Here is a 26,424-nt window from a genome sequence, read left to right on the forward strand (position 1 = left end):
AATCCGACACTGCATATATTGCAAAAAGCGCTCTGGTCATGAAGGGGGTTTAAGGGCCCAGTAAGCAAAGGGTTAATCAGGGCCACAGTGTATCGTCATAATCACAATCATAGCCTTAGGTCAGTGGTGGGCAACCTTTTTTTTCGACTGAGCCAAATCTCGCCAAAACGATTGACATTTATTTTGAAAGCCACATTTTTAAAACTGAAAATACATCCCCCATAGTAATTCATCCCCCATATAGTAATCCATCCCCCATATAGTAATCCATCCCCCATATAGTAATCCATCCCCCATATAGTAATCCATCCCCCATATAGTAATTCATCCCCCATATAGTAATTCATCCCCCATATAGTAATTCATCCCCCCTATAGTAATTCATCCCCCATATTCATCCCCCATATTAAGTCCCCAAGTCCCCCCTGTGTCAATTCACTTACCTTTGCTCCGCACGTTCCTCTCGCTGTGTTCCCGCGCCGTTCCGGTGTAGCATGAAAATCTGTCTCCTATGAGGATCTGTCCCCCTCGACGTATCTGCGCATGTGCCAGTTTCAGGCATTAGCAGCCGATCGGCGATCTCCGACACATGCGCAGATACGTCGAGGGGGACAGATCCTCATAGGAGACAGATTTTCATGCTACACCGGTCTTCAGGGCGGACTGTGAGAGGAGCCTAGCGGGAGCCTAGCTCCGCGGGCCGGATTAAAAGGTCTGCTGGGCCGTAGTTTGCCCATTGCTGCCCTATTGCCTGTCACCTGGTGGGCAGTGTGCTCCGGAGCCGCAGCCAAGGTGAAAAAGAGCCGCATGCGGCTCTGGAGCCGCGGGTTGCCGACACCCGCCCTAGTAAAACACACACAACACATAATTTAAAACAGCACACAGTTAACCCTTTGATTGCCCAAAAGTTAACCCCTTCCTTCCCAGTGTCATTAGCACAGTGTCAGTGCTTTTTATTAGCACTGATCACTGTGTTAGTGTCATTGGGATGTCAGTGGCAGCTAGTCAGTTCACACGCAGTGTCAGAATGCCCACCACAGTCCTGAAGTTCCGCTATAAGTCGCTGATTGCCGCCATTACTAGTATAAAAATAAATAAATAAAAATGCCATTTTATATACCACCATTTGTAGATGCTATAATTTTCACATAAACCAATTAATTTACAAGTATTGGTATTTCTTTTAGCAAAGACATGTAGCAGAATATATTTTAGCCTAAATTTATGACAAAATTGGATTTTTTAAATTTTTTTATTGGGCATGTTTTATAGCAAAAAGTCAAACCTATTTTTTTTCCAAAATTGTTGGTCTTTTTTGTTTATAGCGCAAAAAAAAAATGTAGAGGTGATCAAATACCACTAAAAGAAAGCTCTATTTGTGGGAAAAAAGGACACAAATTTAATTTATGTACAGCGCTGCATGACCGTGCAATTGTTAGTTAAAATAACGCAGCGCTGTAACGCAAAACATGGCCTTGTCAGGAAGGGGGTTAAATCCTCTGGAGGGCAAGTAGTTAATGCAAGCATTTGTCTTTAAAAGACTTGTCTGTCTTTAAAGACTGACTGCCTATCAATATATAACCTTGAAAGTATCAATATTTGATCAAAATGAATACCCCTGTTTACACTAAGTCTACCAGATTTTCATAACGCAATTTAGGTACACCTTACTAACCACACCCACAGAACCTCACCCTCATTTGTAGCCTCACCCACAGAATCACTCTGCCATTTTAATATACCCTGAAATAATTGGTGAGAGACTTTTGGAAAAGCAAGCAGACATTCAAGGTATAAAGACAAATTAACTTTGGCACCAAGCAAAGGGTAATGAATCATCACCCATAATGCACTGCAAATTGTGGTAACAATGGGAAAGGTTTAAAGGGGTATAATTAAAAAGGAGCTGAGACTATGCTTCTATGGGTCAGGGGAGTGTAACACCCAGAATGTAGGGGTCAGGATTAGGTAATGGCCATAGTGTAGGGGGTCAGGATTAGGTAATGCTCAGAGTGTAGGGGGTCAGGATTAGGTAATGGCCATAGTGTAGGGGTCAGGATTAGGTAATGCTCAGAGTGTAGGGGGTCAGGATTAGGTAATGCCCAGAGTGTAGGGGTCAGGATTAGGTAATGCCCAGAGTGTAGGGGTCAGGATTAGGTAATGGCCATAGTGTAGGGGGTCAGGATTAGGTAATGCCCAGAGTGTAGGGGGTCAGGATTAGGTAATGCCCAGAGTGTAAAGGTCAGGATTAGGTAATGCCCATAGTGTAGGGGGTCAGGATTAGGTAATGCCCAGAGTGCAGGGGTAAGGATTAGGTAATGCTCAGAGTGTAGGGGTCAGGATTAGGTAATGCTCAGAGAGTAGGGGGTCAGGATTACTTAATGCTCAGAGTGTAGGGGTCAGGATTAGGTAATGCTCAGAGTGTAGGGGTCAGGATTAGGTAATGCCCAGAGTGTAGGGGGTAAGGATTAGGGAATGGCCATAGTGTAGGGGGTAAGGATTAGGTAATGCCCAGAGTGTAGGGGTAAGGATTAGGTAATGCTCAGAGTGTAGGGGGTCAGGATTAGGTAATGCTCAGAGTGTAGGGGTCAGGATTAGGTAATGCTCAGAGTGTAGGGGTCAGGATTAGGTAATGCCCAGAGTGCAGGGGGTCAGGATTAGGTAATGCCCAGAGTGTAGGGGGTCATGATTAGGTAATGCTCAGAGTGTAGGGGGTCAGGATTAGGTAATGCTCAGAGTGTAGGGGGTCAGGATTAGGTAATGCTCAGAGTGTAGGGGTCAGGATTAGGTAATGCCCAGAGTGTAGGGGGTCAGGATTAGGTAATGCTCAGAGTGTAAGGGGTCAGGATTAGGTAATGCTCAGAGTGTAGGGGGTCAGGATTAGGTAATGCTCAGAGTGTAGGGGGTCAGGATTAGGTAATGCCCAGAGTGTAGGGGTCAGGATTAGGTAATGCCCAGAGTGTAGGGGGTCAGGATTAAGTAATGCTCAGAGTGTTGGGGTCAGGATTAGGTAATGCTCAGAGTGTAGGGGGTCAGGATTTGGTAATGCTCAGAGTGTAGGGCTCAGGATTAGGTAATGCTCAGAGTGTAGGGGTCAGGATTAGGTAATGCTCAGAGTGTAGGAGGTCAGGATTAGGTAATGCCCAGAGTGTAGGGGTCAGGATTAGGTAATGCTCATAGTGTTGGGGTCAGGATTAGGTAATGCCCAGAGTGTAGGGGTCAGGATTAGGTAATGCTCAGAGTGTAGGGGGTCAGGATTAATAATACTCAGAGTGTAGGGCTCAGGATTATGTAATGCTCAGAGTGTAGGGGTCAGGATTAGGTAATGCTCAGAGTGTAGGGGGTCAGGATTAGGTAATGCCCAGAGTGTAGGGGTCAGCATTAGGTAATGCTCAGAGTGTAGGGGTCAGAATTAGGTAATGCCCAGAGTGTAGGGGGGTCAGGAATAGGTAATGCTCAGAGTGTAGAGGGTCAGGATTAGGTAATGCTCAGAGTGTAGGGGGTCAGGATTAGGTAATGCTCAGAGTGTAGGGGGTAAGGATTAGCTAATGCCCAGAGTGTAGGGGGTCAGGATTAGGTAATGCTCAAAGTCTAGGGGTAAGGATTAGCTAATGCCCAGAGTGTAGGGGGTCAGGATTAGGTAATGCTCAGAGTGTAGGGGTCAGGATTAGGTAATGCCCAGAATGTAGGGGGTCAAGATTACATAAAGCATAGAGTTTAGGGGTCAGGATTAAATTACAAACAGAGTTCAGGGATCTGGATTAGGTAACGCCAAGAGTTCAGGCGTCAGAATTAAGTAATGCACTCAGTTCATGGGTTAAGATTAAGTAACACACAGAATTCAGGAAGCAGGAGTAAGTGACACACAAATTTTAGGAGTCAGGATTAAGTAAACGTACATTATACACAGATTTTAAGGGTCAGAATCAAGTAACGCACTGAGTTTAGGAATAAGTAAGTAATAATTATAATTCATCTTTTGGCTTGGTGGTTGTGTCTAGTTTCCTCCATATCTGGTGTTCGATGTCACTCCCTCCCCTTTCTCTAACTCAGTCATTTCCAGCATCAATCCCAAGAGCTGCAAGGTAGACTAAACATTGCAGCGTGAAGGCTCCAACTCAAGTCACATTGCACAAGCATCAATCCGCTGGAGCAGCCTGCACACGTGCAGTTGTCCATTTGTAAAGCACGTGCATGCCACTACAGTGGCCAGTGGCCAGAGTACCATTTGGTACAAATGGTAACCTTAATTTACACTACTCATTGGGAGAGAATAGTGACTTCCAAATACAAATAGTGTATTACATAACCAGATTTTTTCTATTCCTTTCACTTTGGAACAATTTTGAGAATTACAAAGGCTTGTGTTTTTTTATTTTAATAACAAATATGTTATACATACCTGCTGAGAATAATTGTTTTGTACAGTTCAGCCTCAAACCCCCTCTTCTGGGGTCCCCTTCCGGCAATCCTGGCTCCTCCTTTTCTGTGCCCCCATAGCACTTGCTATGGGGGCAGACATATAGACTACATTCTGAGTCAGACCGTGTGTGTCTATTGACACACACAGTGCAGCTTTGCCATGTTCCCTGCTCCTTTGTTACTGGATTTGATTGACAGCAGCAGAAGACAATGGCTCCCTCTTCTCTCACTGTGTCCTGTGTGGAGAGAGAGAGAGAGAGAGAGAGAGAGAGAGAGAGCGCAGCACTGGATCCAGATCAGGCTCAGGTAAGTACTTAGGGGAGCTGGGGGAAGCAGAAAATTAAAGTTTTTCTACCTTCATGCACAGAATGCATTAAGGTAAGAATCACTTGGCCTTTATAATGACTGTAAGACCAACAGGTCAGTGTCTAAAAGACCAACTGATGCTCACAAGAAGATTTTAAAATAATCTTCACACTTTGATTCATATTTCAATGCTACATACAGTATGTGTATGTAATCTTCTGGTAGTTCCATGTGTTGGACAAGTATTGTACTTTTTTACAATGTTTTGGTAAATGTGTTTGTGTATCACTGCAAAGAGGTGATAAAAGAGAGTCTAAGTCACAATTCACCATGAAAAAAAAAATTGCCCATGTTGGGTCCAGAACCCACTGCTGGTGAGAGCTTACAGTGTAATGGGATAGGAAGATTGCTATATTTTTATGTCTCCATGAATCCATAGGGAAAGAGCCCATTTCTTCTCTTAATGTTCCTAAGGTTTTCAGTTTTTACACGCTAAGGATTTTACACACCAAGTGCAGTTTCAGTCTGCAAGTGGCATTGCTCCACAGGTTAGTAAAATGAGGGTTAAGCTTCACTTTACAAAGAATAAGCAATCATATGCAAGGAACACTATAAAATGAATATTATGCACTGAACATGACTGGATGATGATATCAGCAGAGCTTCCCCTCATTTACTAAACTCTGGAGCAACTACACTTGCAAAATGCACAGTCTATTTGCCTTTAGTATATCAACATACTTGAAACGAATGGAATTTTACTCCTGTGCTACCTTCACTATCACAAACATAAAATGGTGTGATATAATATGATGTGGGCAGCTGCTAGTATCAACATTTTGTTCCCACAAGCTCACCGTGAAATAAAACAATTTAATAAATTCTGCGTTGCTACAAATGAAATGTGCAAAAACTACTATCATGGGTAAGTGCCCACTAACTCTGAGCAATGAAACACAACTTAACGAAAATACAAATGTAAATAATACAGTTTATAAAACGATGTGTAAAAGCTGGTAGCATAACCCAGTGTCCGTCTTAGCAAGGCTATACGGTTTATACCATAGAACAAACGCAACATTTATGTTCCAAATGTCACTTAAAATTCCATTAAAAGTTCTTGGGTGCGCCTAGAAGCCGTCACTGTCACTCTTAGGGCCGGTTCACACTATAGAAACGCAGTCCAGATGTGTTCCGGATGTGTTTCCGCATGCGTATTTTTAATGTGTTCCAGTGTGTTTTTTATGCATTCCAGTTAATTTTTTCCCCTCTCTTTTTCTTCAATTTAAATAGGGACATGTGCGTTCCATTGCATTTTGGTGTGTTACGTTGCGTTTTTGTTGCATTTTACTGCGTTCCAGTACAGTTCTGTGCAGAAAAAATGCAGCATGTTCTACTTTTTTTTCTGCAACTAGAACGCACTGCAACTGCAAGCACTGATGTGAACTATGACATTGACAACCATATAACCTACTTTCTGTGCATTTTGGATGCAGAAAAAAAGCAACTGAAACGCAGGTCGTGTGAACTGGCCCTTAGTGCTCCTAGGTTCACACCATGCCACCTCAGTGCTCACAGACCTCTCACCTTCAATATACTTGAATGCGCCTATAGAGGTTTATTCACTGAGGTTCCTTCACTCTATGGATCCTCCAAAACTCTCTGTCCACAAGGGGCTCTCCTCACTTCCTCCCAGTCTCTTAGCCCAAACAAGGTGCAAATCCCCTATAAAAGTCGCTTAGTGTCATATTCCCTTTACTCATATAGAGGAAACAGAGGGATCTCCAATAGTGTAGTCCAAATAAATCAATTTTATTAAAAGTAATGCACTTACATATTAAAAACGCCAATAAATTACATAGAGAAACCTGCAGATCGCACTTCCGATATGCATCTGCCTCCAGCCATGCCCTACGCATTGCGTCACTATCATGTGACTTCATCTGGGTAAACATATGGCAAATACATTTTGTGTTTGTTCTATGGTATAAATCACATGGACTTTCTAAGACGGGCACTGTGTTATGTTTACACATTGTTGTATACACTGTACTTATTATATTGTTTTAAATCAACACAGTTGTCTCTCTATCAGCTTCCAGCTTGCCAAATAAGGGCACATAGGGGTGGATTTACCAAAGACAAATAGACCAAGCACTCTGCAAGTGCAGTTGTGCTCATATTCCCCGGAACTTAGTGAATGTGGTGAAGTTTCACTTTGTAAAGAATACCTGATCAGGTGTGTAACCCATTGAAACGTTATTGCTTGCAATTCATTAAAATGGACATTAGATGGCGGTGGCCTGCCATTCAGGGTCACTCACAAGAACAGAACAGCCCTCTGGAATTTGTATGCTGAACAGCAGGACTCAGCTAGTGAGCAGGGTGGTCAGGGACTACATATCCCAGGAAGGGTAGTGTGTGGGTGGGGGCATATAAATATCAAAGCCCTGGAGATTGGATAGGTGAGTGTGGGGAGAGACTGAAGAAGAAGGAGGTGTGCTGGTGGCTGAAGTGCTGAACTAGACTGCGGAGCCGAAGTTGGAGAGACAAGAAGAGCGGAAAGAGTCTAATGACCACCCAGTCTGCAACAATGCCCAGCAGGCCAATCTGACAGCAGGAGAACACCGAGTCTGAGCTGCAGAGTCGGTGAATTGACCCCATTTGCAGAGAAAGATGGATCGCTACGATCTTCCGGACCACTTTGATCGGGTGAGAAAGACCCATGCACCTACTAACCAAGTGAATACTGACAGTTTGCCTCCTCAGCTATCTACCCATACATAGTTGTGAACATTACATACAGTTGCTTCAGTTTGCAGCCTAGTTCTGCCAGCTGCCATCATTGAGATACATCTACATTGCAGTTTATTGTACAAGCTGACTGCAGGACATTCAGTTGCAGGTCAGGATACAGCAGTGCCAACCAAGACAGCAGTTTGACCTTCTTCAACAAAGTAGGATTCCCATTACTGTTTATTTTTGCCTTAGATGTACAAAGGGAGCTGTCTTTGCCTATAGATATTTATAACAATTGTTTCTGTTCATTACTTCAAGTCTGCCCCATGTTTAATACTTTAAAGGTTGTTGCTGGGCAGATTAAAAAAACGCAAAACACATAAAAAATGCAACAGGTGCTTTTTGATTCGTTTTTGATGCATTTTCAATGCATTTCAGGCCTGGTTCACACCAGTGCAGTTTTGTTTTGTACATTTTGCAGTGCAATTTTGCACGCATGGTTTTGCATGCATATTTTTTATGTGATTTTGATGCGTTTAGTGCATAAAAACGGTGAGATGCAACAAAAACGTAGCAAACACTTGAAACCACGGCAAAATGCATCACATGCTTTTTCTGCGTCTCCATTGAAGTCTGCTGAACCAAAAACACAACATTTTGCATTTAAAAAAGTCCCTCACCCTTTCCAAAGACACAGCAGCTCAAAAAATCATATAAATATAAAAATATCAAATATGCAGCAAAAATGTGGCAAGCAGAATTTAAAAAAAAATCAAAATGGTGAAGCGCTTCACCATTTTGATTTTTTTTTACGAATTTTTCTGTGGTATAGGGAAGAGGTGGAAGCAGCTGGCACCATTAATAAATTTTGTTGTATCTGTGGAGCGCAGGGGGATTTCTCACTTGTGTTCACAAAGCAGAATTTTTAAGAGCGGGAAGTGCAATGGACCAGTCTGAAGTCACTAAATTTAAAGGGATTCATTTTTCTTGAGCTTTTCATGTGCCTTTTTTTTTTTTACGCAAAAGTACTGCAAAAACTGCTCAGTGTGAAAGCAGCCTATTGGCCGAAAGGTGCTGAAAATAAATTTGTATTCATTTAAATTCATGATATTAATTAAAAAGTTGAATATAAGTTGAATATAATACAATTATATATACACAATATTTTTTCGGGTTTCAGGCAAATGCATCCTGAATTTTCAATTTCAGCCCAAGAATTTTAATTTCAGTGCACAACTACTATCTTTGTATTACCATCCCAAGGAACTATATTTCACACCTCAACTTCATACCACCTGGGCCCCAACGAGTACGGAAGACACTATAGTGTTCTTAAAGGGACAGTGCTCAATTTCAAATGAGAATTCTCTTTGCTTCACATCTAATTCTTGTCATCTAGTTCTGAGGATAGTATAAGGATGGTCCTCCTGTGCTATCTCCCTAACTGCAATAACCCCCAAAAGTTGCCGCAGACACCTAACTATATTCCAAAATAGTGAAATCAAATAAAAAGTGAATTGGTGCTGCGCTACTTAGTGCATGAACAATAAACTAGAAAAAATATATAATATATATATAATGAATACACATATGCCCGTCATCCAAGTGTAAATACAACATATGCAAAAAACATGTGAATGGGTGCAGACAATGACAGATATCAATATTGGCAGCACAGAAAGCTATACTGTGCTGGTGACAGAAGTAATAATAATAATGATGTGTATAATGTGATAAAGTGACTCAGTTTTTGGTGGGATTTAAAGTGCCATACACATGGTTTTTATGTAAGTGCAATTTGAAATGTTTTTTACCTAAAAAATACGGTGTTACGCTATGGAAGTTTCCCTTTGATGTTTTTACGGTGGTGGAGGAGTACTGTGGAGGTTCTGGAGGAGTTTTGTCGCAAACGATTGATCTAGAGGTGTTTCCACTATGGAGTCTGTCATCAGCGTATAGAGGTGTCAAGACCACACAGACGGCCAACTTTCTTGCAGGAGAGCGATGCAACATCTTATGCGATATTTGACCTACCATTACAGGTGATCAATTATCTGTGGTGAGTGGGGCTCTGGAGGGGGAGCACTAATTGGAGCACTACGCACAGAGAATTGCTATGGATAAGATTTACTACCGTATCACTTAATATTCACACCGGATGCGGATGGGGGTTTCTTTGGGATTTTTTTGGAACTTTTATATTTTTGCACAATTATTGGGACTTTAATATATATATATATAGTTATGCTATTTTTAGCACTATTGTCGTTTAAGCACCTTGTTTTCACTTATTGGTTTATTTAGGATTTAGTCACTGGGGAGGAGGGATATAATTGCCAGCCCACGGGGCATTATTGCACATGCACATTTGTTGGGACCCTTTGTGTAATAGGGAATTCATTCATTTATTTAATTAATTATTTAAAGTCGTTTTTGGGAGAGACAGCACAGCAGTTTTTATGTTTGACAGGGGCATAGCAGACCTATTAACATATACATTGGGAGGGCAAATGCAGATAAAATAATGGGGAAATGAGGGGGGCTGTCCGCTAAAGATCTAGTCTGGTATCACCTGAGTAAGGTGTCGCTTGGAAGTTGGAAGGAGGCAACCATCCTTGGGACTTGAGTGAGTACAGACGCTTCTGAAAGTTCTTGGGGACCTTTGTGCTTTTGCCACCCCTCTGATACTAGAGAGTCAGCTATGGATCTAGTTAAAGGAGACTCCCGCTGGTGTCCTGAAAAACTTTGTCCAGATAATATTTTACCTAAAGGGACTCTGCTCTCATGGCTCTAAGAAAGAAAGATACAGTTAACTATTACTACTACTTTAAAGCTGAAGTCTATTGTTTGCTACCAGCACAGACTTTACCATAGCTTGTCCGGAAGTCCTCAATTGTACATAGTTTTTGTCTTTGGAGTATCCCACCTAATTCCCTCAACCCTATCCAAGTTCTCCAAATATAAGAAAACACAAAAACAACACCCCTAGACTGGTCAATGGAGAAAAGTGTTAATTAGCCTGTGTGCCTGGCTGTGGAGCAAAGATTGTGGGGAAACCTGGATAGTATTCCCTTGCTTCCTACGGGAGTAGTGATACATTATATAGAGATTATACTGACAGATCCAGCTCTTCAGCACAGATCATGTAACCAGACATTTAGAAATGTTTTCTCCAGTAAAGGTATGTATTTCAATGCTTCTGTTATTCTTTGTGTGTCTAGTGCAGCAAGATAATTAACATAGACATGTTAGCATCTGAATTTAGGTCCACAATAAGTGGGCCTTACTATATGGTACCTTGCATACTATAAGCTCATATTTACTTTATCATCATTAACTATTTTTGATCCTTATGCTGCTAGCCTTAGTAAATACTGTAGATAGGAAGCTATATGATATTTACCAGTTTTGAACTTTATTTTAATTTCTGTAGTTGCTTGGTGGTTTATGGCCTAGGTCACAATGATGTCGTACATCTCATTGGTCTTCATGAGAATTTTTTATTTCTATCATCTGGGGATGGGAGGAGGGACTTTCTCAGCTAATCATGCCCTCCTGCATGCCTGAGCTAAGGGCATGCTTAGCTAAGGGTAAATGCTAAATCATGTACCCTTGCTTAAGATGGCTGTGGCTAGGGCTGCTAATGGTGTGTATTTCAAAGCAATTTCTCAACAAAATAAAACATGGATACATGGATGGATGGGGGAGTTTGCTTTGAATATTAAAATTAAATAGTATTTTCAATTTGAGTTGAGTTCTTCTTTAAGCTTTTGCAAAGACACCGGTCACATGTCTTTTGTTCCACCTACGGTTTGCACTTGTTTTAGGGGACCTATCACCAAGAAAAGTAGAAATGGTCTTCAGTATGGTCAAGGTCACTGTGGAGAGAAGTGTTCAATTGCTTTTGGCTGTTCTGGGCTCTGCTGGTGCAGGCTCAACTGCTTTCCCCTGCATCCTGAATTCTGGGTTATAGTGGGTAGGAGAGTTAGACCCTGGCTTGCATATTCATGGTCAAGAGAGTGAGTGACCAGCAGGAGGCTGAATTGGGGTATAAATAGGCTGGGGCCTAGAAGAGCACTCTCTTGTTCCTGGGGTAATAAGACCCAGTCGGAGGGCTAAGGCACCCCTGGGCTGTCAGCCACAGAAAGATGTAATCCTTTTTTGGGGTTCCAGCTCCAGCTAGGGAACCTCCATCCAGAGTGCCCTAAAGCAGTGTGGGAAGCTTTGCAATGGATAAAGGCCGGAGTCATCAAGTACAGAGACTGGCTGGTTCTACAAGAGGCATTTAAGTACCCAGGGCACAGTGAATACTAGCCTCAAGGATCTTAAAGTCTGTCCTTGCTACCTTTGGGAGAGCTCACTACAGTGTCCTGACTCAGGATTTTAACCCTGTTGAGGGGTTGCTACATTGAACTTCATTTAAACTCAAGATTGTAGTTATACCCTGAAGGAGCAGACTAGTTTTCATTGTCCTATGTTGCATTTGTATTAGTTCTTTTGAGTATCCTAAGGCTCACACTCACCCCATTCATGTTAAACCAGTAAATAAGCTGCAGAAAAGGACATGCATGGACTATTTTCTGACGTGAGTGACTATGAACTGTGCGCCTGGCTGTCATGTGGCTATCAGGGAATGGAACCTGGGACCAAACAGACAGACCGGTTTGGGGTCTATGCTACATTTAGGGACTGTTTTTGTATCATTACAGAACGTTCACATTCTAGACCAGAATTGTTAATAAATTGACTGTATTTATGTCTGTTCTTTTTCTAGATGTTAGTTGCACGCTCCCTTCGTGTTCCAAAATCCATTATATGGAGGAGCTTCTCCACAAGTAGTTACATGTCTGCACATGGTAAGTAAAGATTTTCTGTAATTTTATTTGTATTTATATAATCAGTTATATTTAGTTAGCCTGCAATTTAATAATGTTATACAACACATTTCTGGTCCTGTAAAGGCTTTTCTTTACCAAAACCTTGCCACGTTTTGGTACCTAACAATAGATAAATTATTAGGTAGTACCAAACAGAAACCTAGCATGTTATGCTCATTCTAACACCTATAGCAAGGAAAAGCAGAGGTCAGATCTCACCTGCTATTAACACAGTCACAGTTCAAAACAAAACAAGTTGATAGAATGACACCTTTGTGCTGGGGTAAAGAGCACTAAAATGCATGCTTTTACCAAATGTTACTGCAATGCATGATAACGCACTCTGTGTGAAACTTACGGAGTCTACAATCTATGGTATATATATTTGAACATGAACCAATTCTGATGTGCAGACCACCTGCAAATGCTGACCCTAAAATGCCAGGACAGTACAAATACCCTGAAAATTACTCCATTTTGGAAAGTAGACATCCCAAAGTATTTAGTAAGAGGCATGGTGATTTTTTTTAAATTGTAATTTTTTGTCACAATTGTTTTGGAAAATTAAGAAATTACATTTTTTTATATACACTGTCACCAGAGCAGTGCAGTATCACCATAATACTGGTGTAGGACACTGGTGACAATATGTAAAAAATATTTTTTTTTCAATGTTTTAAACAATTTCTTTTTCGTTTTCACAAACTGAGACCAGAGCAGTGATTAGGAGATTAGGATTTTTTACACTCTGATTGCTTATTACAGTGATGGTCACTGTAATAAGCATTCTCTACCACTGTTCAAAGGTTTCATTCATGAAACCTTTGCTTACTACTGTGATTGGCCACAGCTATCATATGGTGCAGGCCCACTGTAATTGGCCTCAGTATCATATGAGCACTATGGCCAATCACAAAGATCACAACAGTACACACAATGGCTATGAATACAAGCCACTGTTGACACTGAATTGGTCAGAGTGATCACATGGTACCAGAACCATGTACAGCAGCCCATACACCAATCTGTGTTCAAATGTGTCTGGTGGACACAGTGGATCACAGATCACATCGCTGTGTGCTCCCTAGGGCACACAAGAGGTTTGTGAATAGAAGGACATCATATGATGTCCACCAGGAATAATTTTGGTTTTGCCTGACATTTTTTTTACAATACGTTGGGTGGGAAGTGGTTAAGCTGATAACACACAAACAATTCAATTTTTTTGTGTTTTTATTGAACACATTGGCTAAACATTGACAGTGCTGGAGAAAAAAGTAAGTGAACCCACAGACTAATTACTTCAACAAAAGCTATTTGAAGTCATCAGTTTACACACCTGGAGTTCGATTAATGCAATGACTTTGGAGGTGTGGTTTAGAGCTACTTTAATTAATAAAAGACACTCAAACTTATTAGGATTGCCGTTCATAAGAAGCATTAGCTGATGTGAACCACACCTCGAAAAGTTCTCTGAAGACATACCATAAGGAGTAGTCGATCTGTATAAGGCTGGAAAGGGATACAAAGCAATAGCAAAGTGTTTAGGCAGCTATCAACTGACGGTTAGACAAACTTTCTATAAATGGAGACAGTTTAGTACTTTGGCTACTCTTCAGGCTAGATCCTGTCTGATGTGGGGGTGCAGTAAAAATGTCAGGGGGCAGAGGATGAGAGGTCAGCAGGACAGTGTATAGAAATCATTAGGGCAGTGTATGGGGGGTGGGGGGGGGGGCAGCAGGGCAGAGGATAGAGTCAGTGGTTTCTAGGGCAGAGTACAGAGGCCATTAATTAGTAGGGCAGTACACAGTGCGTTATCAAGGACAGAGTACAGGGGGCAGCAGGGCAGAAGATGACATGTCATTGGGGGAGTGTACAAGAGTCAGTAGGGCAATGTACAGGTGATCAGTAGGGCAGAAGATAGGGGTCAGCTGGGCAGCGGATGGGAGGTCAGCAAGGGAGTGTATAAGAGCCAATAGAGCAGTGTACAGGGGGTCAGTAGGGCAGAGGATAGGGATCAGCAGGGCTAAGGACAAGGGTCAACAGAGGAAATGACAGGGGCCAGCAGTGTGGAGAACAGGGGTCATCAGGGCAGAAGACAGGGCTGTAGGGCAGAGGAAAGGGGTCAGCATGGCAGAGGACAGTAGCCAGAAGGGCAGTGCACAGGGGTCAGCAGTACAGAGGACAGGGTCAGCAGGGCAGTATACAAGGATCAGCAGGGTAGAGGACAGGGGTTAGTCTGGCAGTGGACGAGTCGGCAGAGAAGAGGACAGGGTCAGAACTCCAACATAGCAGCCACCTTTACGCTGTGCAGATTGAGGCTGTGTCTGTAAACAAATCCAGTTACAGCTATGTGCTGTGCAGGGAGCAGGAAATCTATTGAGTGCCCTGTGCGTAGTGCGAGCAGTGATGGGACAATGTCATCTTGCTCCCCGGGTGAAGATGAAAAACCATGCCCCCTCATGTGTGAGCATCGTGTCTCAGCATAAAAAAACAGCACTATTCAGCATGCTTTCACTCTAAGCATAGATTATGTCTGCAAACCAAAATTATCCCCAAACAAAAAAGCAACAATTCCCCTTCCTCCCAGTTCAATCCCCCTCCAAGCACAAATATATGCTCCCCCAATCTGGCTTCCAATGTTCCCAGTTCCCCCCTCCTAGCCCAAATCATCTTCACCAAAAAAAATCACCTCTTCTAGCACACATCCTCCATCTCTTCAGATTTCTCATCCTATCACACATCTTCTCTTCAAAATCCCCCCTCTTACAATAAATTTCCCCATCCCCACTCCTAGCACAAATCCTCTCAAATCCCTCCTCTTAGCACAACGCCCTCCAAATTTTCTTTCCAAGCACAAACCTCCCTCCCCTCCAAATTCCCCCTCCTAGCATAACTCCCCCCCCCCCCCCATCTCAACCAGCCAAGATGACTCAGCGACCTGGGAGGCACCTCCAGCAACCCCCAGGGTTTGGCCATGCTACTCTTCCTAGAAGTGAGCACCCAGCCAAGATGACTCCTAAAGCACAATGCAGAATCCTTATGAGCTAAAGAAGAACCCATGTTCTTCCATACGTACGCCTTTGAACAGGCAGGGGTTCCATGACAGAACACCACAGAGGAAACCGCTGCTTTTCAAAATAAAAATTTCTGCACACCTGAAATTTGCCACAGAGCATCTTGGTGAACTGCCACCCTAGTGGGAAAATGTTTTGTGGACTGATGAGACAAAAGTTGAATTGTTTGGGAAGAATACTCAGCACTATTTATGGCACAAAAAAGGGCACAGTTTACCAACATCAAAACATCATCCCAACAGTGAACAATGGTGGAGGGAACATCATGATTTGGGCTTGCTTTGTTGCCTTAGGGTCTGGACCACTTGCCATCATTGAGGGGAAAATGGTTTAACAAAATATCCTACAAGATAATATCAGGGTGGATGTCTGCCAGGCATCTGAAGCTTAGTAGAAGTTGGGTAATGCAGTCTCAGAACAATCTCCCTAACCATGGAAGTAAATCCATCACAGACTGGCTTCAGAAAAAAAATTGGAGTGTTCTTGGAATGACCTCAAGAGAGCTATTTACACTAGACATCCTGAAAATGTTTTTGAGTAAAGTCTGATAAAGAAGATTGGTCTAAAATTCCTTCTGAATGTTATGCAGGTCTGATCAAAGCTACTCAAAGTGCTTACTTGAAACCATTGATACTAAAGGAGATTCGATCAGTTATTAACTCCAAGGGTTCACTTACGTTTTCCTCCAGTAGTGTGAATGTTTAATGGGTGCAGTGTTGCCAACCGTCCATGTTTTTAAGGACAGCCAGTAAAAAACAGGCACTTTTCTTCTGCCCATAAATGCCTGTAACAGGAGAAAAGTGCCAGAGAAAAAAAGATGTGATGGCTCAGCTTGGTATTGTGCAAGCACAATTCTGGAATCCAGAGCCGCCTGAGTCCCAAAACAATCCGAGTGTGAGTGTTCAGCTGGCAGGGGATGGGTCTGGCGGAGGCTGTGCACAACTCGCGAGGCAAGCATAATAATGTCTCGGACATTTCCTGCCACACCGCCAGCCAGGAGTTGAGCAGCCAGAGTGGTGCCAGTGCCTCGTGTGTGAGTGTGACTGACACGTATGACTCATTGTTTCAAGTTTTTGAGCATCTAAGAAGATACTGCACTATTTATTTGGACTTAAATTATTAAATGATGTTTACAGATGGTGACAGAGAGACAGATAGATGAAGGAAGAGAACGAAAAATAGAGGGATGAAAGTGATAGAGAATAGAAAGGGTGGCGGCTTATAAGGGACAGGGATTGTTGGATGGACAGTGTGATGGAGGGATGGAGCAAGGGGCAGACAAATAAAGTAAGGGAGGGAGGGATGGAGCAAGAGATAAAAGATTGGTGTGATTGAGTTATGGAAAGAAGAAAGGAGAGATGGAGGGAGGCATAGAGTAACATAGAGTAACAGAGGGATGAAAGTTAAGGAGGGTGAGAGAGACCTATTACAGAGGAATGGTTTGATGAACAGTTTAATGAAGGGATGGAAAGATGGAGGGAGAAAGTAATAAAGGGATGGGGTGATAAAGAGAAAAGGTGATGGAGGGTTGACGTTTTGGATGGAATGGATGAAGCACTGATGAGAGGGAATGATGGAGCATTGTAGGACAGAAGGATGGTGGGATGGATTAAAAGAGAGATGGAGAAATAGACCAGGGAAGTGATGGAGGGATGAAGAAATGGCAACAGGAGGTAATGGAGAGATGGAGACAAGAGATGAAGGAGGGATGGAGTGATGGAGACAGGAGGTCTTTAAAATCCTTAGAATTGGGGACATACCTTCTGCTGATCCTGGTGGCTACCATGGACTTCCCCTGTAGCTATGGAACATGGTTGACAAAAACTGATGGGTTACAGTGCATCCAGAAAGTATTCACAGCGCTTAACTTTTGCCACATTTTCTTATGTTACAGCCTTATTCCAAAATGGATTAAATTAATTTTTTCCTCAACATTCTATTAACAATACCCCATAATGACAATGTGAAAGAAGTTTGTTTCAAAATCTTTGCAATTTACTAAAAATAACAAACGAAAAAAAACACATGTGCAAAAGTATTCACAGCCTTTGCTCAAAACTTTGTTGAAGCACCTTTAGCACCAATTACAGCCTTAAATCATTTTCAGTATCATGCTACAAGCTTGGTACACCCATTTTTGGGCAATTTCCCCCATTCTTCTTTGCAGTACCTCTCAACTTGATCAGGTTGGATGGGGAGCGTTAGTGCACAGCCATTTTCAGATCTCTCCAGAGATGTTCAATTGGGTTCAAATCTGGGCTGTGGCTGGGCCACTCCAGTACATTCACAGAGTTGGCTCATAGCCACTCCTTTGTTATGTGGGCTGTGTGCTTAGGGTCGTTGTCCTGTTGAAAGATGAACCATCGCACCAGAATAAGGTCCAGAGTGCTCTGGAACCAGTTTTCATCAAGGATGTCTCTGTACATTGCTGCATTCATCTTTCCTTCGATCCTGACCTCCCAGTTCCTACCACTGAAAAACATCCCCACAGCATGATGCTGCCACCACCATGCTTCACTGTAGGGATGGTATTGGCCAGGTGGTGTGCGGTACCTGGTTTCCTCCAGACATGACGCTTGGCATTCAGGTCAAAGAGTTAAATCTTTGTTTCATCAGACCAAAGAGTTTTTTTTCTCATGGTCTGAGAGTCCCTCAGGTGCCTTTTGGCAAACTCCAAGTAGGCTGCCATTTGCCTTTTACTGAGGAGTGGCTTCCGTCTGGCCACTCTACCATACAGGCCTGATTGGTGGAGTGCTGCAGGGATGGTTGTTCTTCTGGAAGGTTCTCCTCTCTCCACAGAGAAATGCTGGAGCTCTTTCAGAGTGACCATCAGGTGCTTGGTTACCTCCCTGGCTAAGGCCCTTCTCCCTCGATCACTCATTTTGGCCGGGCGGCCCGCTCTAGGAAGATTCCTGGTGGTTCCAGACTTCTTCCATTTATGGATGTCTTGGAGGTCTACGGACAATTCCTTGGACTTCATAGCTTGGTTTGTGCTCTAACATGCACTGTTAATTGTTGGACCTTATATAAACAGGTTTATGCATTTCCTAATTATGTCCAATCAACTGAATTTCCCACAGGTAGACTCCAATCAAGTTGTGGAAACATCTGAAGGATGATCAGTGGGAACAGGATGCACCAGAGCTCAATTTTGAGTGTGGTTTTGCACAGAGCAGTCCAGATCCTCTACTTTTTGGGTCCCCCACTAGCTCTCCTGGCTCCCGGTGCAAGTGCCCCCACATCAAGCAGCTTGCTATGGAGGCACCCAAGCAGGCTCACTCCCAGGCCATTCACACACAGACGTGGCAGGTCCCCCCCACAGACACTTTCTCCTCATTGGCTTACCAGCTTACCAGCTTTGTCTCAGCCAATGAAGAGGGAGAGACCTTGGGCAGGCAAGACTCTCATGCACATGGATCAGGATGGGGCTCACGTAAGTATTGGTGGGGTGCTGCACACAGAAGGTTTTTTACCTTCATGCATAGAATGCATGAAGGTAAAATACCTTGAGCCTTTACGACCACTTTAAAAGAACACCTTTGTAAAACTGCTCATGGATTTTTACAGTTGTAATGTTTATTACCTGTACTAGGTACAATAAAACTAGGGTTTGCCTTAAAACCTATCTTTGCCACTTACAATGATGCAAAGGCCATGTGTACTAATAAAACATTTTCAACAAAGGATGTTGCTTATTTTATTGCGTTTGAACACCAGTCCATCTGCACCTTAAAAAAGGCCCTAAAACATTAGTGTCAGCATGTCATATGAAGCAGTCATGCATGTCAGATAATGTATATCCCATATGGAAAGGAATGTAAGGAAGTGTGATCATAAGTTAGAATTAAAATGAAGAAAGACAACATTTTTGAAAAATCTAGATAAAGATATATACACAGAATATATGGCAATGTGTCAACAAACACTGGATCCCATGGTTAATAGGCAAACAGTAAGTGGACTAGCAGCAGGTTATTTTATGGTGCCATCTTTACTGCAAACAAATGATCTGTAGATTAAGACAAATAGATAAGATAGACAAAGATATATTATGTCAAGAAACTATTTTGAATTAAACCACTGTGTACCACAGTGCAACCCCCTTAAATATGGTTATGTTGTGGTTTGTACAGGTTTAATAGATGGCTTTTTTTCCTCCCAAAACTTTTTTTTTAAAGAATTCAAAAATTCTTTTAAAACCCTGACAGGTCGTGGAAGGACATACACTTTAAAGGATAAGTTGACCTTTGGGAACATGCTACATGTTCCACCCGTTTTTATGACGGAACATGTAACATATTCTCATAGCTTCTCCCTCTGACAGATAATACTTGGAGAAATTTCCCTGTACTATCTGTCAGATTTGAAAGCAGTGCGGCCATGCAGGGCTCCGCCCACACGGCCGAGTCATTCATTCACGGACTTCCTTGAATGAATGAACTGCAAGTCCCGACAGCCTTAGTGGCTGTGGGCTTTTAGTTTTCAATGAACTACCACAGCGCGGTGGAGCGCTGTGGTAATTAATTAAAGCTTCCTGTCAGAATATCTCCTTGCTCATACATCCCGTACGGCAAGCAGATATTCTGACAGATCTGAAGGAGACCTGCATGGCATCAGTGATCTACTGATCCCTGGTGCAATGCTCTCTAGGCTCCTCTGGACAAAAATAATAAATGCACATTTTTTTACCTGCAAAAAAAATGTGCATTTATTAATTTTGTTCAAAAGGTGAAATTATCCTTTAAGTCCACCTCCCTGTAACCTGTCTGATTATTCTTTCTTGATCCTCCCCAAGCCCTGTTCTTATGAGCCATGGTTATCATACACTGCAGTGATGATGGCCAACAAACTTGAAACAGTGGTGTGTGGTTTGGAATAAATGGTTCTCTATTATTAGCTATATCTGTGCTGTAAACCAGTGGTCCAGTTTGACCAGGGCAGAAAAATTAATGATTTGCATGAAATGAGGTATGCATTTTTTTTTCTTTAAATATGTGTTGGAAGTGAGACACACTTCTAATTTCTGCTTTATAGCAAACATCCAGGCAAACACTTCTTATATGTCATTGTTGCTGATTTCCTTCCTTCACTGAATATGTAATCCTTCTTCTGGTTCACTCAGTAGTTGCTCTGAAATAGCCTATTCATTTTCAGATCAAACTGTTAATTCTCTTTGGTTTACTGTTTGTAAGACCAGTGGCTGATATGCCTCCTATTCCCCTAGCCACTGGTCTTGGCACATCGCTTCTGTAGTTCTTTCTCCAGAAAGCAGTGATGTAATTCAGCCCCACTTGCAGTGGTGGGCAGACCGAGACTCTCAGACATATTCAACATGTACAGTCCTAGTGTACCTGCCCACATTCACTACAATTCCCCGTGTTTGATGGAAACTGTAGTTTCCTTTAATTTCTGTAATTCCTGCTGTTACACCTTGGCAGAGCAGAAGCTGTTATCTTTTGAATTACAGAGATGAGGTCATGAAAATTCAATTCGATTTTTCTTCTAAATAGTAAAGGTTTTCAAAATGTTATTAACTGTTTAGTGTAGGGGGTGTACTAATGGGTGATTTTTTGTTGCCTATCCTGGAGTTTTCCTTTAAGAATGCTCTTCTGTGCTTTCCTGTGTAGAAAAACACAGGCTCCTGTACAGCCTGGCCAGGTCATTACAGATAGCATTAAAGTATTGGGATTTGACCAGAAATGGTAGGAACTTGTAATGCTTCCTTCTAACTTTCCATCTTTTAGTTCCAGATTTTAATCAGAATGGAGTGTGATTACCTATGAAATTTGTACTGCATTATCTGGATTATATATTATATTGACATTGTGTATCACTGTCCTCATATCACAGTGGGAATGGATTGAACAATATATTAGATTGTCCATACATTTTGCAGTGTATCTTCATGTGTTCCTTTTCAGTGTGTGGTTTACATAGATTTGGTTTCATGTTTTATGCAGATGTTTCAAGTGACCAAGTACCTTACCACACAAAGCCCCGTTACACTGATAGCCGTGCATACCCACTGCCTGATGCGAAATTTGTATCTGAGTTGACAGAACAGCAGAAGGCTCTCAAAGAAAAGGAAGGAGGATCCTGGACTCAACTGACCAAAGATGAGAAACTTGCATGTATGTGATTTGTTCTTAATGTTTTCGTAAACAATACATACAATAGATTTTTATATTCTAAGCTTAAATCACTTTTTCAAATCAATCAATAATTTTGCCTTTTTTCTGCCAATGGAGGAACAGCTATCATGCTGTCTGGTAGACATCAAAATGACAAGAACTTTTGACACATGCATTGGCAGCACTGGTTTCTAATTGTTGGGTTTACTTCTTATAACAGCACAACAAGGTAAATTAGCTAATAATCTAGAACAGTGGTTCTTAACCTGGGTTCGATCGAACCCCAGGGGTTCGGTGAGTCAGTCTCGCGGGTTCGGCGGAGGTGAAGACCCACACCCGACTCATATGATTCATGCAGTAAATATTCATTATTATGTTTTTGTTTTTGTGTGAAAATCATGTTTTAATGGTTTTGTTCTTTGTTCTTAATGGTTTTGTTCATTTTGTGCACCTATGTATAAATATATACCTAAATATATACCTATGTTTTGAATTTGAAAAATCATATTTTATTTTTCCAATTAAGAAGGGTTCGGTGAATGCGCATATGAAACTGGTGGGGTTCAGTACCTCCAACAAGGTTAAGAACCACTGATCTAGAAGTTATTTGTTTTCCTTACATTATTGCAAATAATGATTGGTATAGGTTTTTGAACTGTGCCTATATGTAGTTTTAGCAAATGGTTATCTTCTCTATTTATGCATTGCTCTAGCTAAACTGATGACAATAGTTGAATTAACTTTAATATATTTATATTATTTGGCATTAGGTTAGCATTTTATATGTTTTATGTTCACTGAAGAGGCTGTTTACACCCTTGTACATGCTCATGAAAAAATATCTGCCAAGATGATAGCTACTTTCTGTGGCCATGTAAATAGGCTATACAAGTCATACTGTATATTGCCAAAAGTATTGGGACACCCCTCCAAATCATTGGATTCAGGTGCTCCAATCACCTTCATGACTCAGGTGTATAAAATCAAGCATCTAGGCAAGCAGACTGCTTCTACAAACATTTGTGAAAGAATGGGTCTGTGACGGAGGTTAGGCAGGACAGAACACACAGAGCAGATGGCAAACACACAAAGCTTTATTGGGACAACAGAATGACAGTCACTCAATGGGGAAATGGCAGGGAGGGTGATTTTGCCAGTAGGGGGACAGCAAGGAGGGGCTAAAACACTTGTAGTCCAGTATCGAGGGCAAAGAAAAAGTCTCTGTAGCAGATTGTAATCCAACAAGGGGGGTAGGGGATCATCACAGGGACAGTTCAGGTAAAACAGGGGATCATCACAGAAGCAGTTCAGGTAAAACAGGGGAAAGCATATGCCCACGGATCCGACAGGGTGTCTGGTCCCCCAGGGATAAGAAAGTAACACACAGATACCTTTTGGAGGTCCGGGACAGGCGAGGGGTCTCAGGCAGGCTGGCTTATGCAGTCTCCCCCCTTTGGATTGGGGTCTTAGGCAGTAGGCGAACAATCTCCCCCCTAGGATGGGGTCTTAGGTGACAGGCAGGCAATCTCTCCCCTGCACTCGGGTCTTGGGCAACACGCAGGCAATCCGCCCCTGGACTGGGGTCTTGGGCAACAGGCAGGCAATCTACCCCTGGACTGGGGTCTTGGGCAACAGGCAGGCAATCCACCCTGGACTGGGGTCTTGGGCAACCGGCAGGCAATCTACCCCTGGACTGGGGTCTTGGGCAACAGACAGGCAATCCACCCCTGGACTGGGGTCTCAGGCAACCGGCAGGCAATCCCCCTTGGCTTGGGGGTCTCAGGTGGCTGGCAGGTAGTCTCCCCTTAGCTGGGGTCTCAGGTAGGTGGCAGGCGATCTCCCACCTAGGCTTGGGGGTCTCAGGCAGAGTCTGGTCATGAGGGTCCCGCCGCAGCTGGGCTCCCTCTGTGACTACACAGCAGAGAAGATGACTGGGGCGCCCGGCATCAGCTTGAGCTGGAGTGCCTCGTCGCCTGGCAACGAGGCACGTCCCCTGGACACGGGCCGCACTTCTCGTGAGCGCGGCCTTTGTCCAGGGACATACGCGCTGCATATGACAAGGATCGTGCAGCACCAGCCTGTCGCCGTGATCCCTCTCATCTCTGCAGGAGGTCCACACCAGATAGTGGCAGAGGTGCGAGGGGCCGGTCCTCTCGTCCTGCGCGGCTCGGCTTCAAAGAGCTGCAGCAGGACGAAAGACAGTAGGGGGGAAGGTCATCCTGATGGGGAAGCAGCTGTGACAGGGTCAATCTCAGGAGTTCAGTGAATTCAAGCGTGGTACCATGATAGGTTGGCACATGTGCAATAAGTCCATCCATTAAATTTCCTTACTACTAAATATTCCACGGTCAACTGTTAGTGATATAACAAAATGGAAGCAACTGAGAACAAAAGCAACTCAGCCACAAAGTGGTAGGCCACGTAAAATAACAGAGCGGGGTCAGTCACCAACTGTCTGCAGAGTCAATAGGTAAAGACTTCCAAACTACATGTGGCCTTCAGATTAGCACAACAACAGTGTTTAGAGAGCTTCATGGAATGGGTTTCCATGACCGAGCAGCTGCATCCAAGCCTTTAATCACCAAGTGCAATGCAAAGCGTCAGATGCAGTGGTGTAAAGCACGCCGCCACTAGACTGTAGAGCAGTGGAGACATGATCTCTGGAGTGATGAATCACGCTTCTCTGTCTGGCAGTCCGAAGGGCATGTCTGGGTTTGGCCGTTGCCAGCAGAACGGTACTATGGGATTATGGTGTGGAGTTGTTTTAAGGGGTTGGGCTTGACCCCTTATTTCCAGTGAAGGGAACTCTTAAGGCGTAAGCATACCAAGACATTTTGGACAATTTCATGCTCCCAACTTTGTGGAAACAGTTTGGGGATGGCCTCTCCTTTTTCCAACATGACTGCGCACCATTGCACAAAGTAAGGTCCATAAAGACATGAATGAACAAGTTTGGGGTGGAGGAACTTGACTGGTCTGCACAGAGTCCTGACCTCAACCTGATATGAATTAAAAAAAGATGAATTAGAGTGGAGACTGTGAGCCAGGCCTTCTAATCCAACATCAGTGCCTGACCTCACAAATGCGCTTCTGGAAGAAAGGTCAAACATTCCCATAGACACACTCCTAAACCTTGTGGACAGCCTTCCCAGAAGAGTTGAAGCTGTTATAACTGCGAAGGGTGGGCCAACTCAATATTGAACCCTACGGACTAAGACTGGGATGCCATTAAAATTCATGTGCGTGTAAAGGCAGGTGTAACAATGCTTTTGGCAATGTAGTGTATGTCTACTTTAGAAACAATAAATTTTAATTGTTATGTTTATCCTCTATCTTCTAGTGTACCGTATTAGCTTTAAGCAATCCTATGCAGAGATGAACAAGGGAAATCCGAATGAGTGGAAAACGGTATTGGGAATAGCATTTTACTTCATAGCCTTTACTGGATTATATCTTTGGTGGCAACGTGTATATGGTTAGTCATGTCTTAATTTTTCTTTGCAGAGATTAATGACCTTTTATGAAATATTTGTTTGTGGTCAAATGTAGCAGTAACCCAACTATGTAAAATGTATCATACAATACATCCATATTTTTATTTATATACACTGAGATTGGGCAGTAGCCCTGTTTCCTTTAACCCTATTTCTACAATTTTTGCATACACATTCAACAATGCACATTATTTTACATGAAAGCACACTTATAAACCTAAAATACTATATAATTTCTTAAAATCAGAGACCACAGAGGATAAAATTATTGTAGCTGCAAATTTTTTATGTCACAGTATATTTGTGTCACTGTTTATAAAATCTATATTTCCAGAAAAATTCAATTCAAATTAATACACACAAACACAATATATGATGCAATATCTAGTATTGGTAAGCCCCCAATGTCATGCCGCACTCTGCTGAAGCTAATACAGCATAGACTGTGCTTGATCAGCTTCTTTCCCAGCCAGAGCTGCCAGGGTTTGACAGCTCTGAACCCTGCAGTGTTTAGAACTGAGCCCTGGCTTCATACTATATAGGGGGTTCAGTAAATGGATGTTTACTGATACTGACACCCACTATAGAAGTCTGGGCACCCAAGCAGGACAGTTGTGTTTGAGAATCAAAGTGAGGAGGGAATGTAAGGAGGGGAAGGGAGGTGGACGTCACCTTACTGTACACATAGAAGTGATTGGGTGGTTCTATAGTCACCTGAATCACTACAAGAAAGCCAACAATAGCAACTAATAAGGTAAACAAACTACCATCTGGTATAGCATCTGAATGTTTGTTTACATGCAAGCTCTGCAGCTGCTATAATAGTTAGGGTAGCAGCAGCAAAAGTGTTAAAGGTCACCTTACCCAACACTGATATTTCAGTTTGTGAAAATGCATGCTTGTTAACCACTTTCCCTCCATTAAATTTACCCCCCTTCCTGACCAGGCAATTTTTTGCAATTCGGCGCTGTGTTAATTTAACTGACAATTGCGTGGTCATGCAACGCTGTACATAAATGAAATTTATGTCATTTTTTCCCCACAAATAGAGCTTTCTTTTGGTGGTATTTCATCACCTGTGCGGTTTTTATGCTTTGCGCTATGAACAAAAAAAGACCTACGATTTTGTACATTTTTTTTTTACTTTTTGCTATAAAACTTCTCCATTAAAAAAATTTTAAAAATCCAATTTCATCATAAATTTTGGCCAAAATGCATTCTGCTACATGTCTTTGTTAAAAAATCCCGATAAGTGTATATTAATTGGTTTTATGTGAAAGTTATAGCATCTACAAATGTCGGTATATATACACTGAAATTTACATTTTTTTCATACTAGTAATGGCGGTGATCAGCGACTTATAGCGAGACTGCGGCG

The 26,424-nt window shown here is 42.5% G+C and overlaps 1 protein-coding gene across 2 annotated transcripts in view; it reads left to right on the forward strand.

Moving 5' to 3' along the window:
- LOC149463753 (cytochrome c oxidase subunit 4 isoform 1, mitochondrial-like) overlaps nt 1-26,424 on the forward strand; it is a 93,274-nt gene that overhangs the window by 10,123 nt on the left and 56,727 nt on the right. Inside the window, exons 1-4 of one of the 2 annotated variants that reach the window (XM_089674871.1) lie at nt 9,488-9,509; nt 12,242-12,323; nt 21,382-21,552; nt 24,893-25,027. In XM_089674871.1, coding sequence (XP_089530997.1) covers nt 12,242-12,323; nt 21,382-21,552; nt 24,893-25,027 — 388 coding nt within the window. In that variant the 5' untranslated portion in view covers nt 9,488-9,509. Of the gene's footprint in view, nt 1-9,487; nt 9,510-12,241; nt 12,324-21,381; nt 21,553-24,892; nt 25,028-26,424 lie in introns of those variants that run through there. The other variant, XM_089674870.1, reaches the window with a different exon arrangement.

This window comes from Staurois parvus, unplaced genomic scaffold (assembly GCF_062004578.1).
Source record: "Staurois parvus isolate SC_StPar_1 unplaced genomic scaffold, SC_StPar_1.0 ptg000153l, whole genome shotgun sequence".
NCBI classification, from domain to species: Eukaryota; Metazoa; Chordata; class Amphibia; order Anura; family Ranidae; genus Staurois; species Staurois parvus.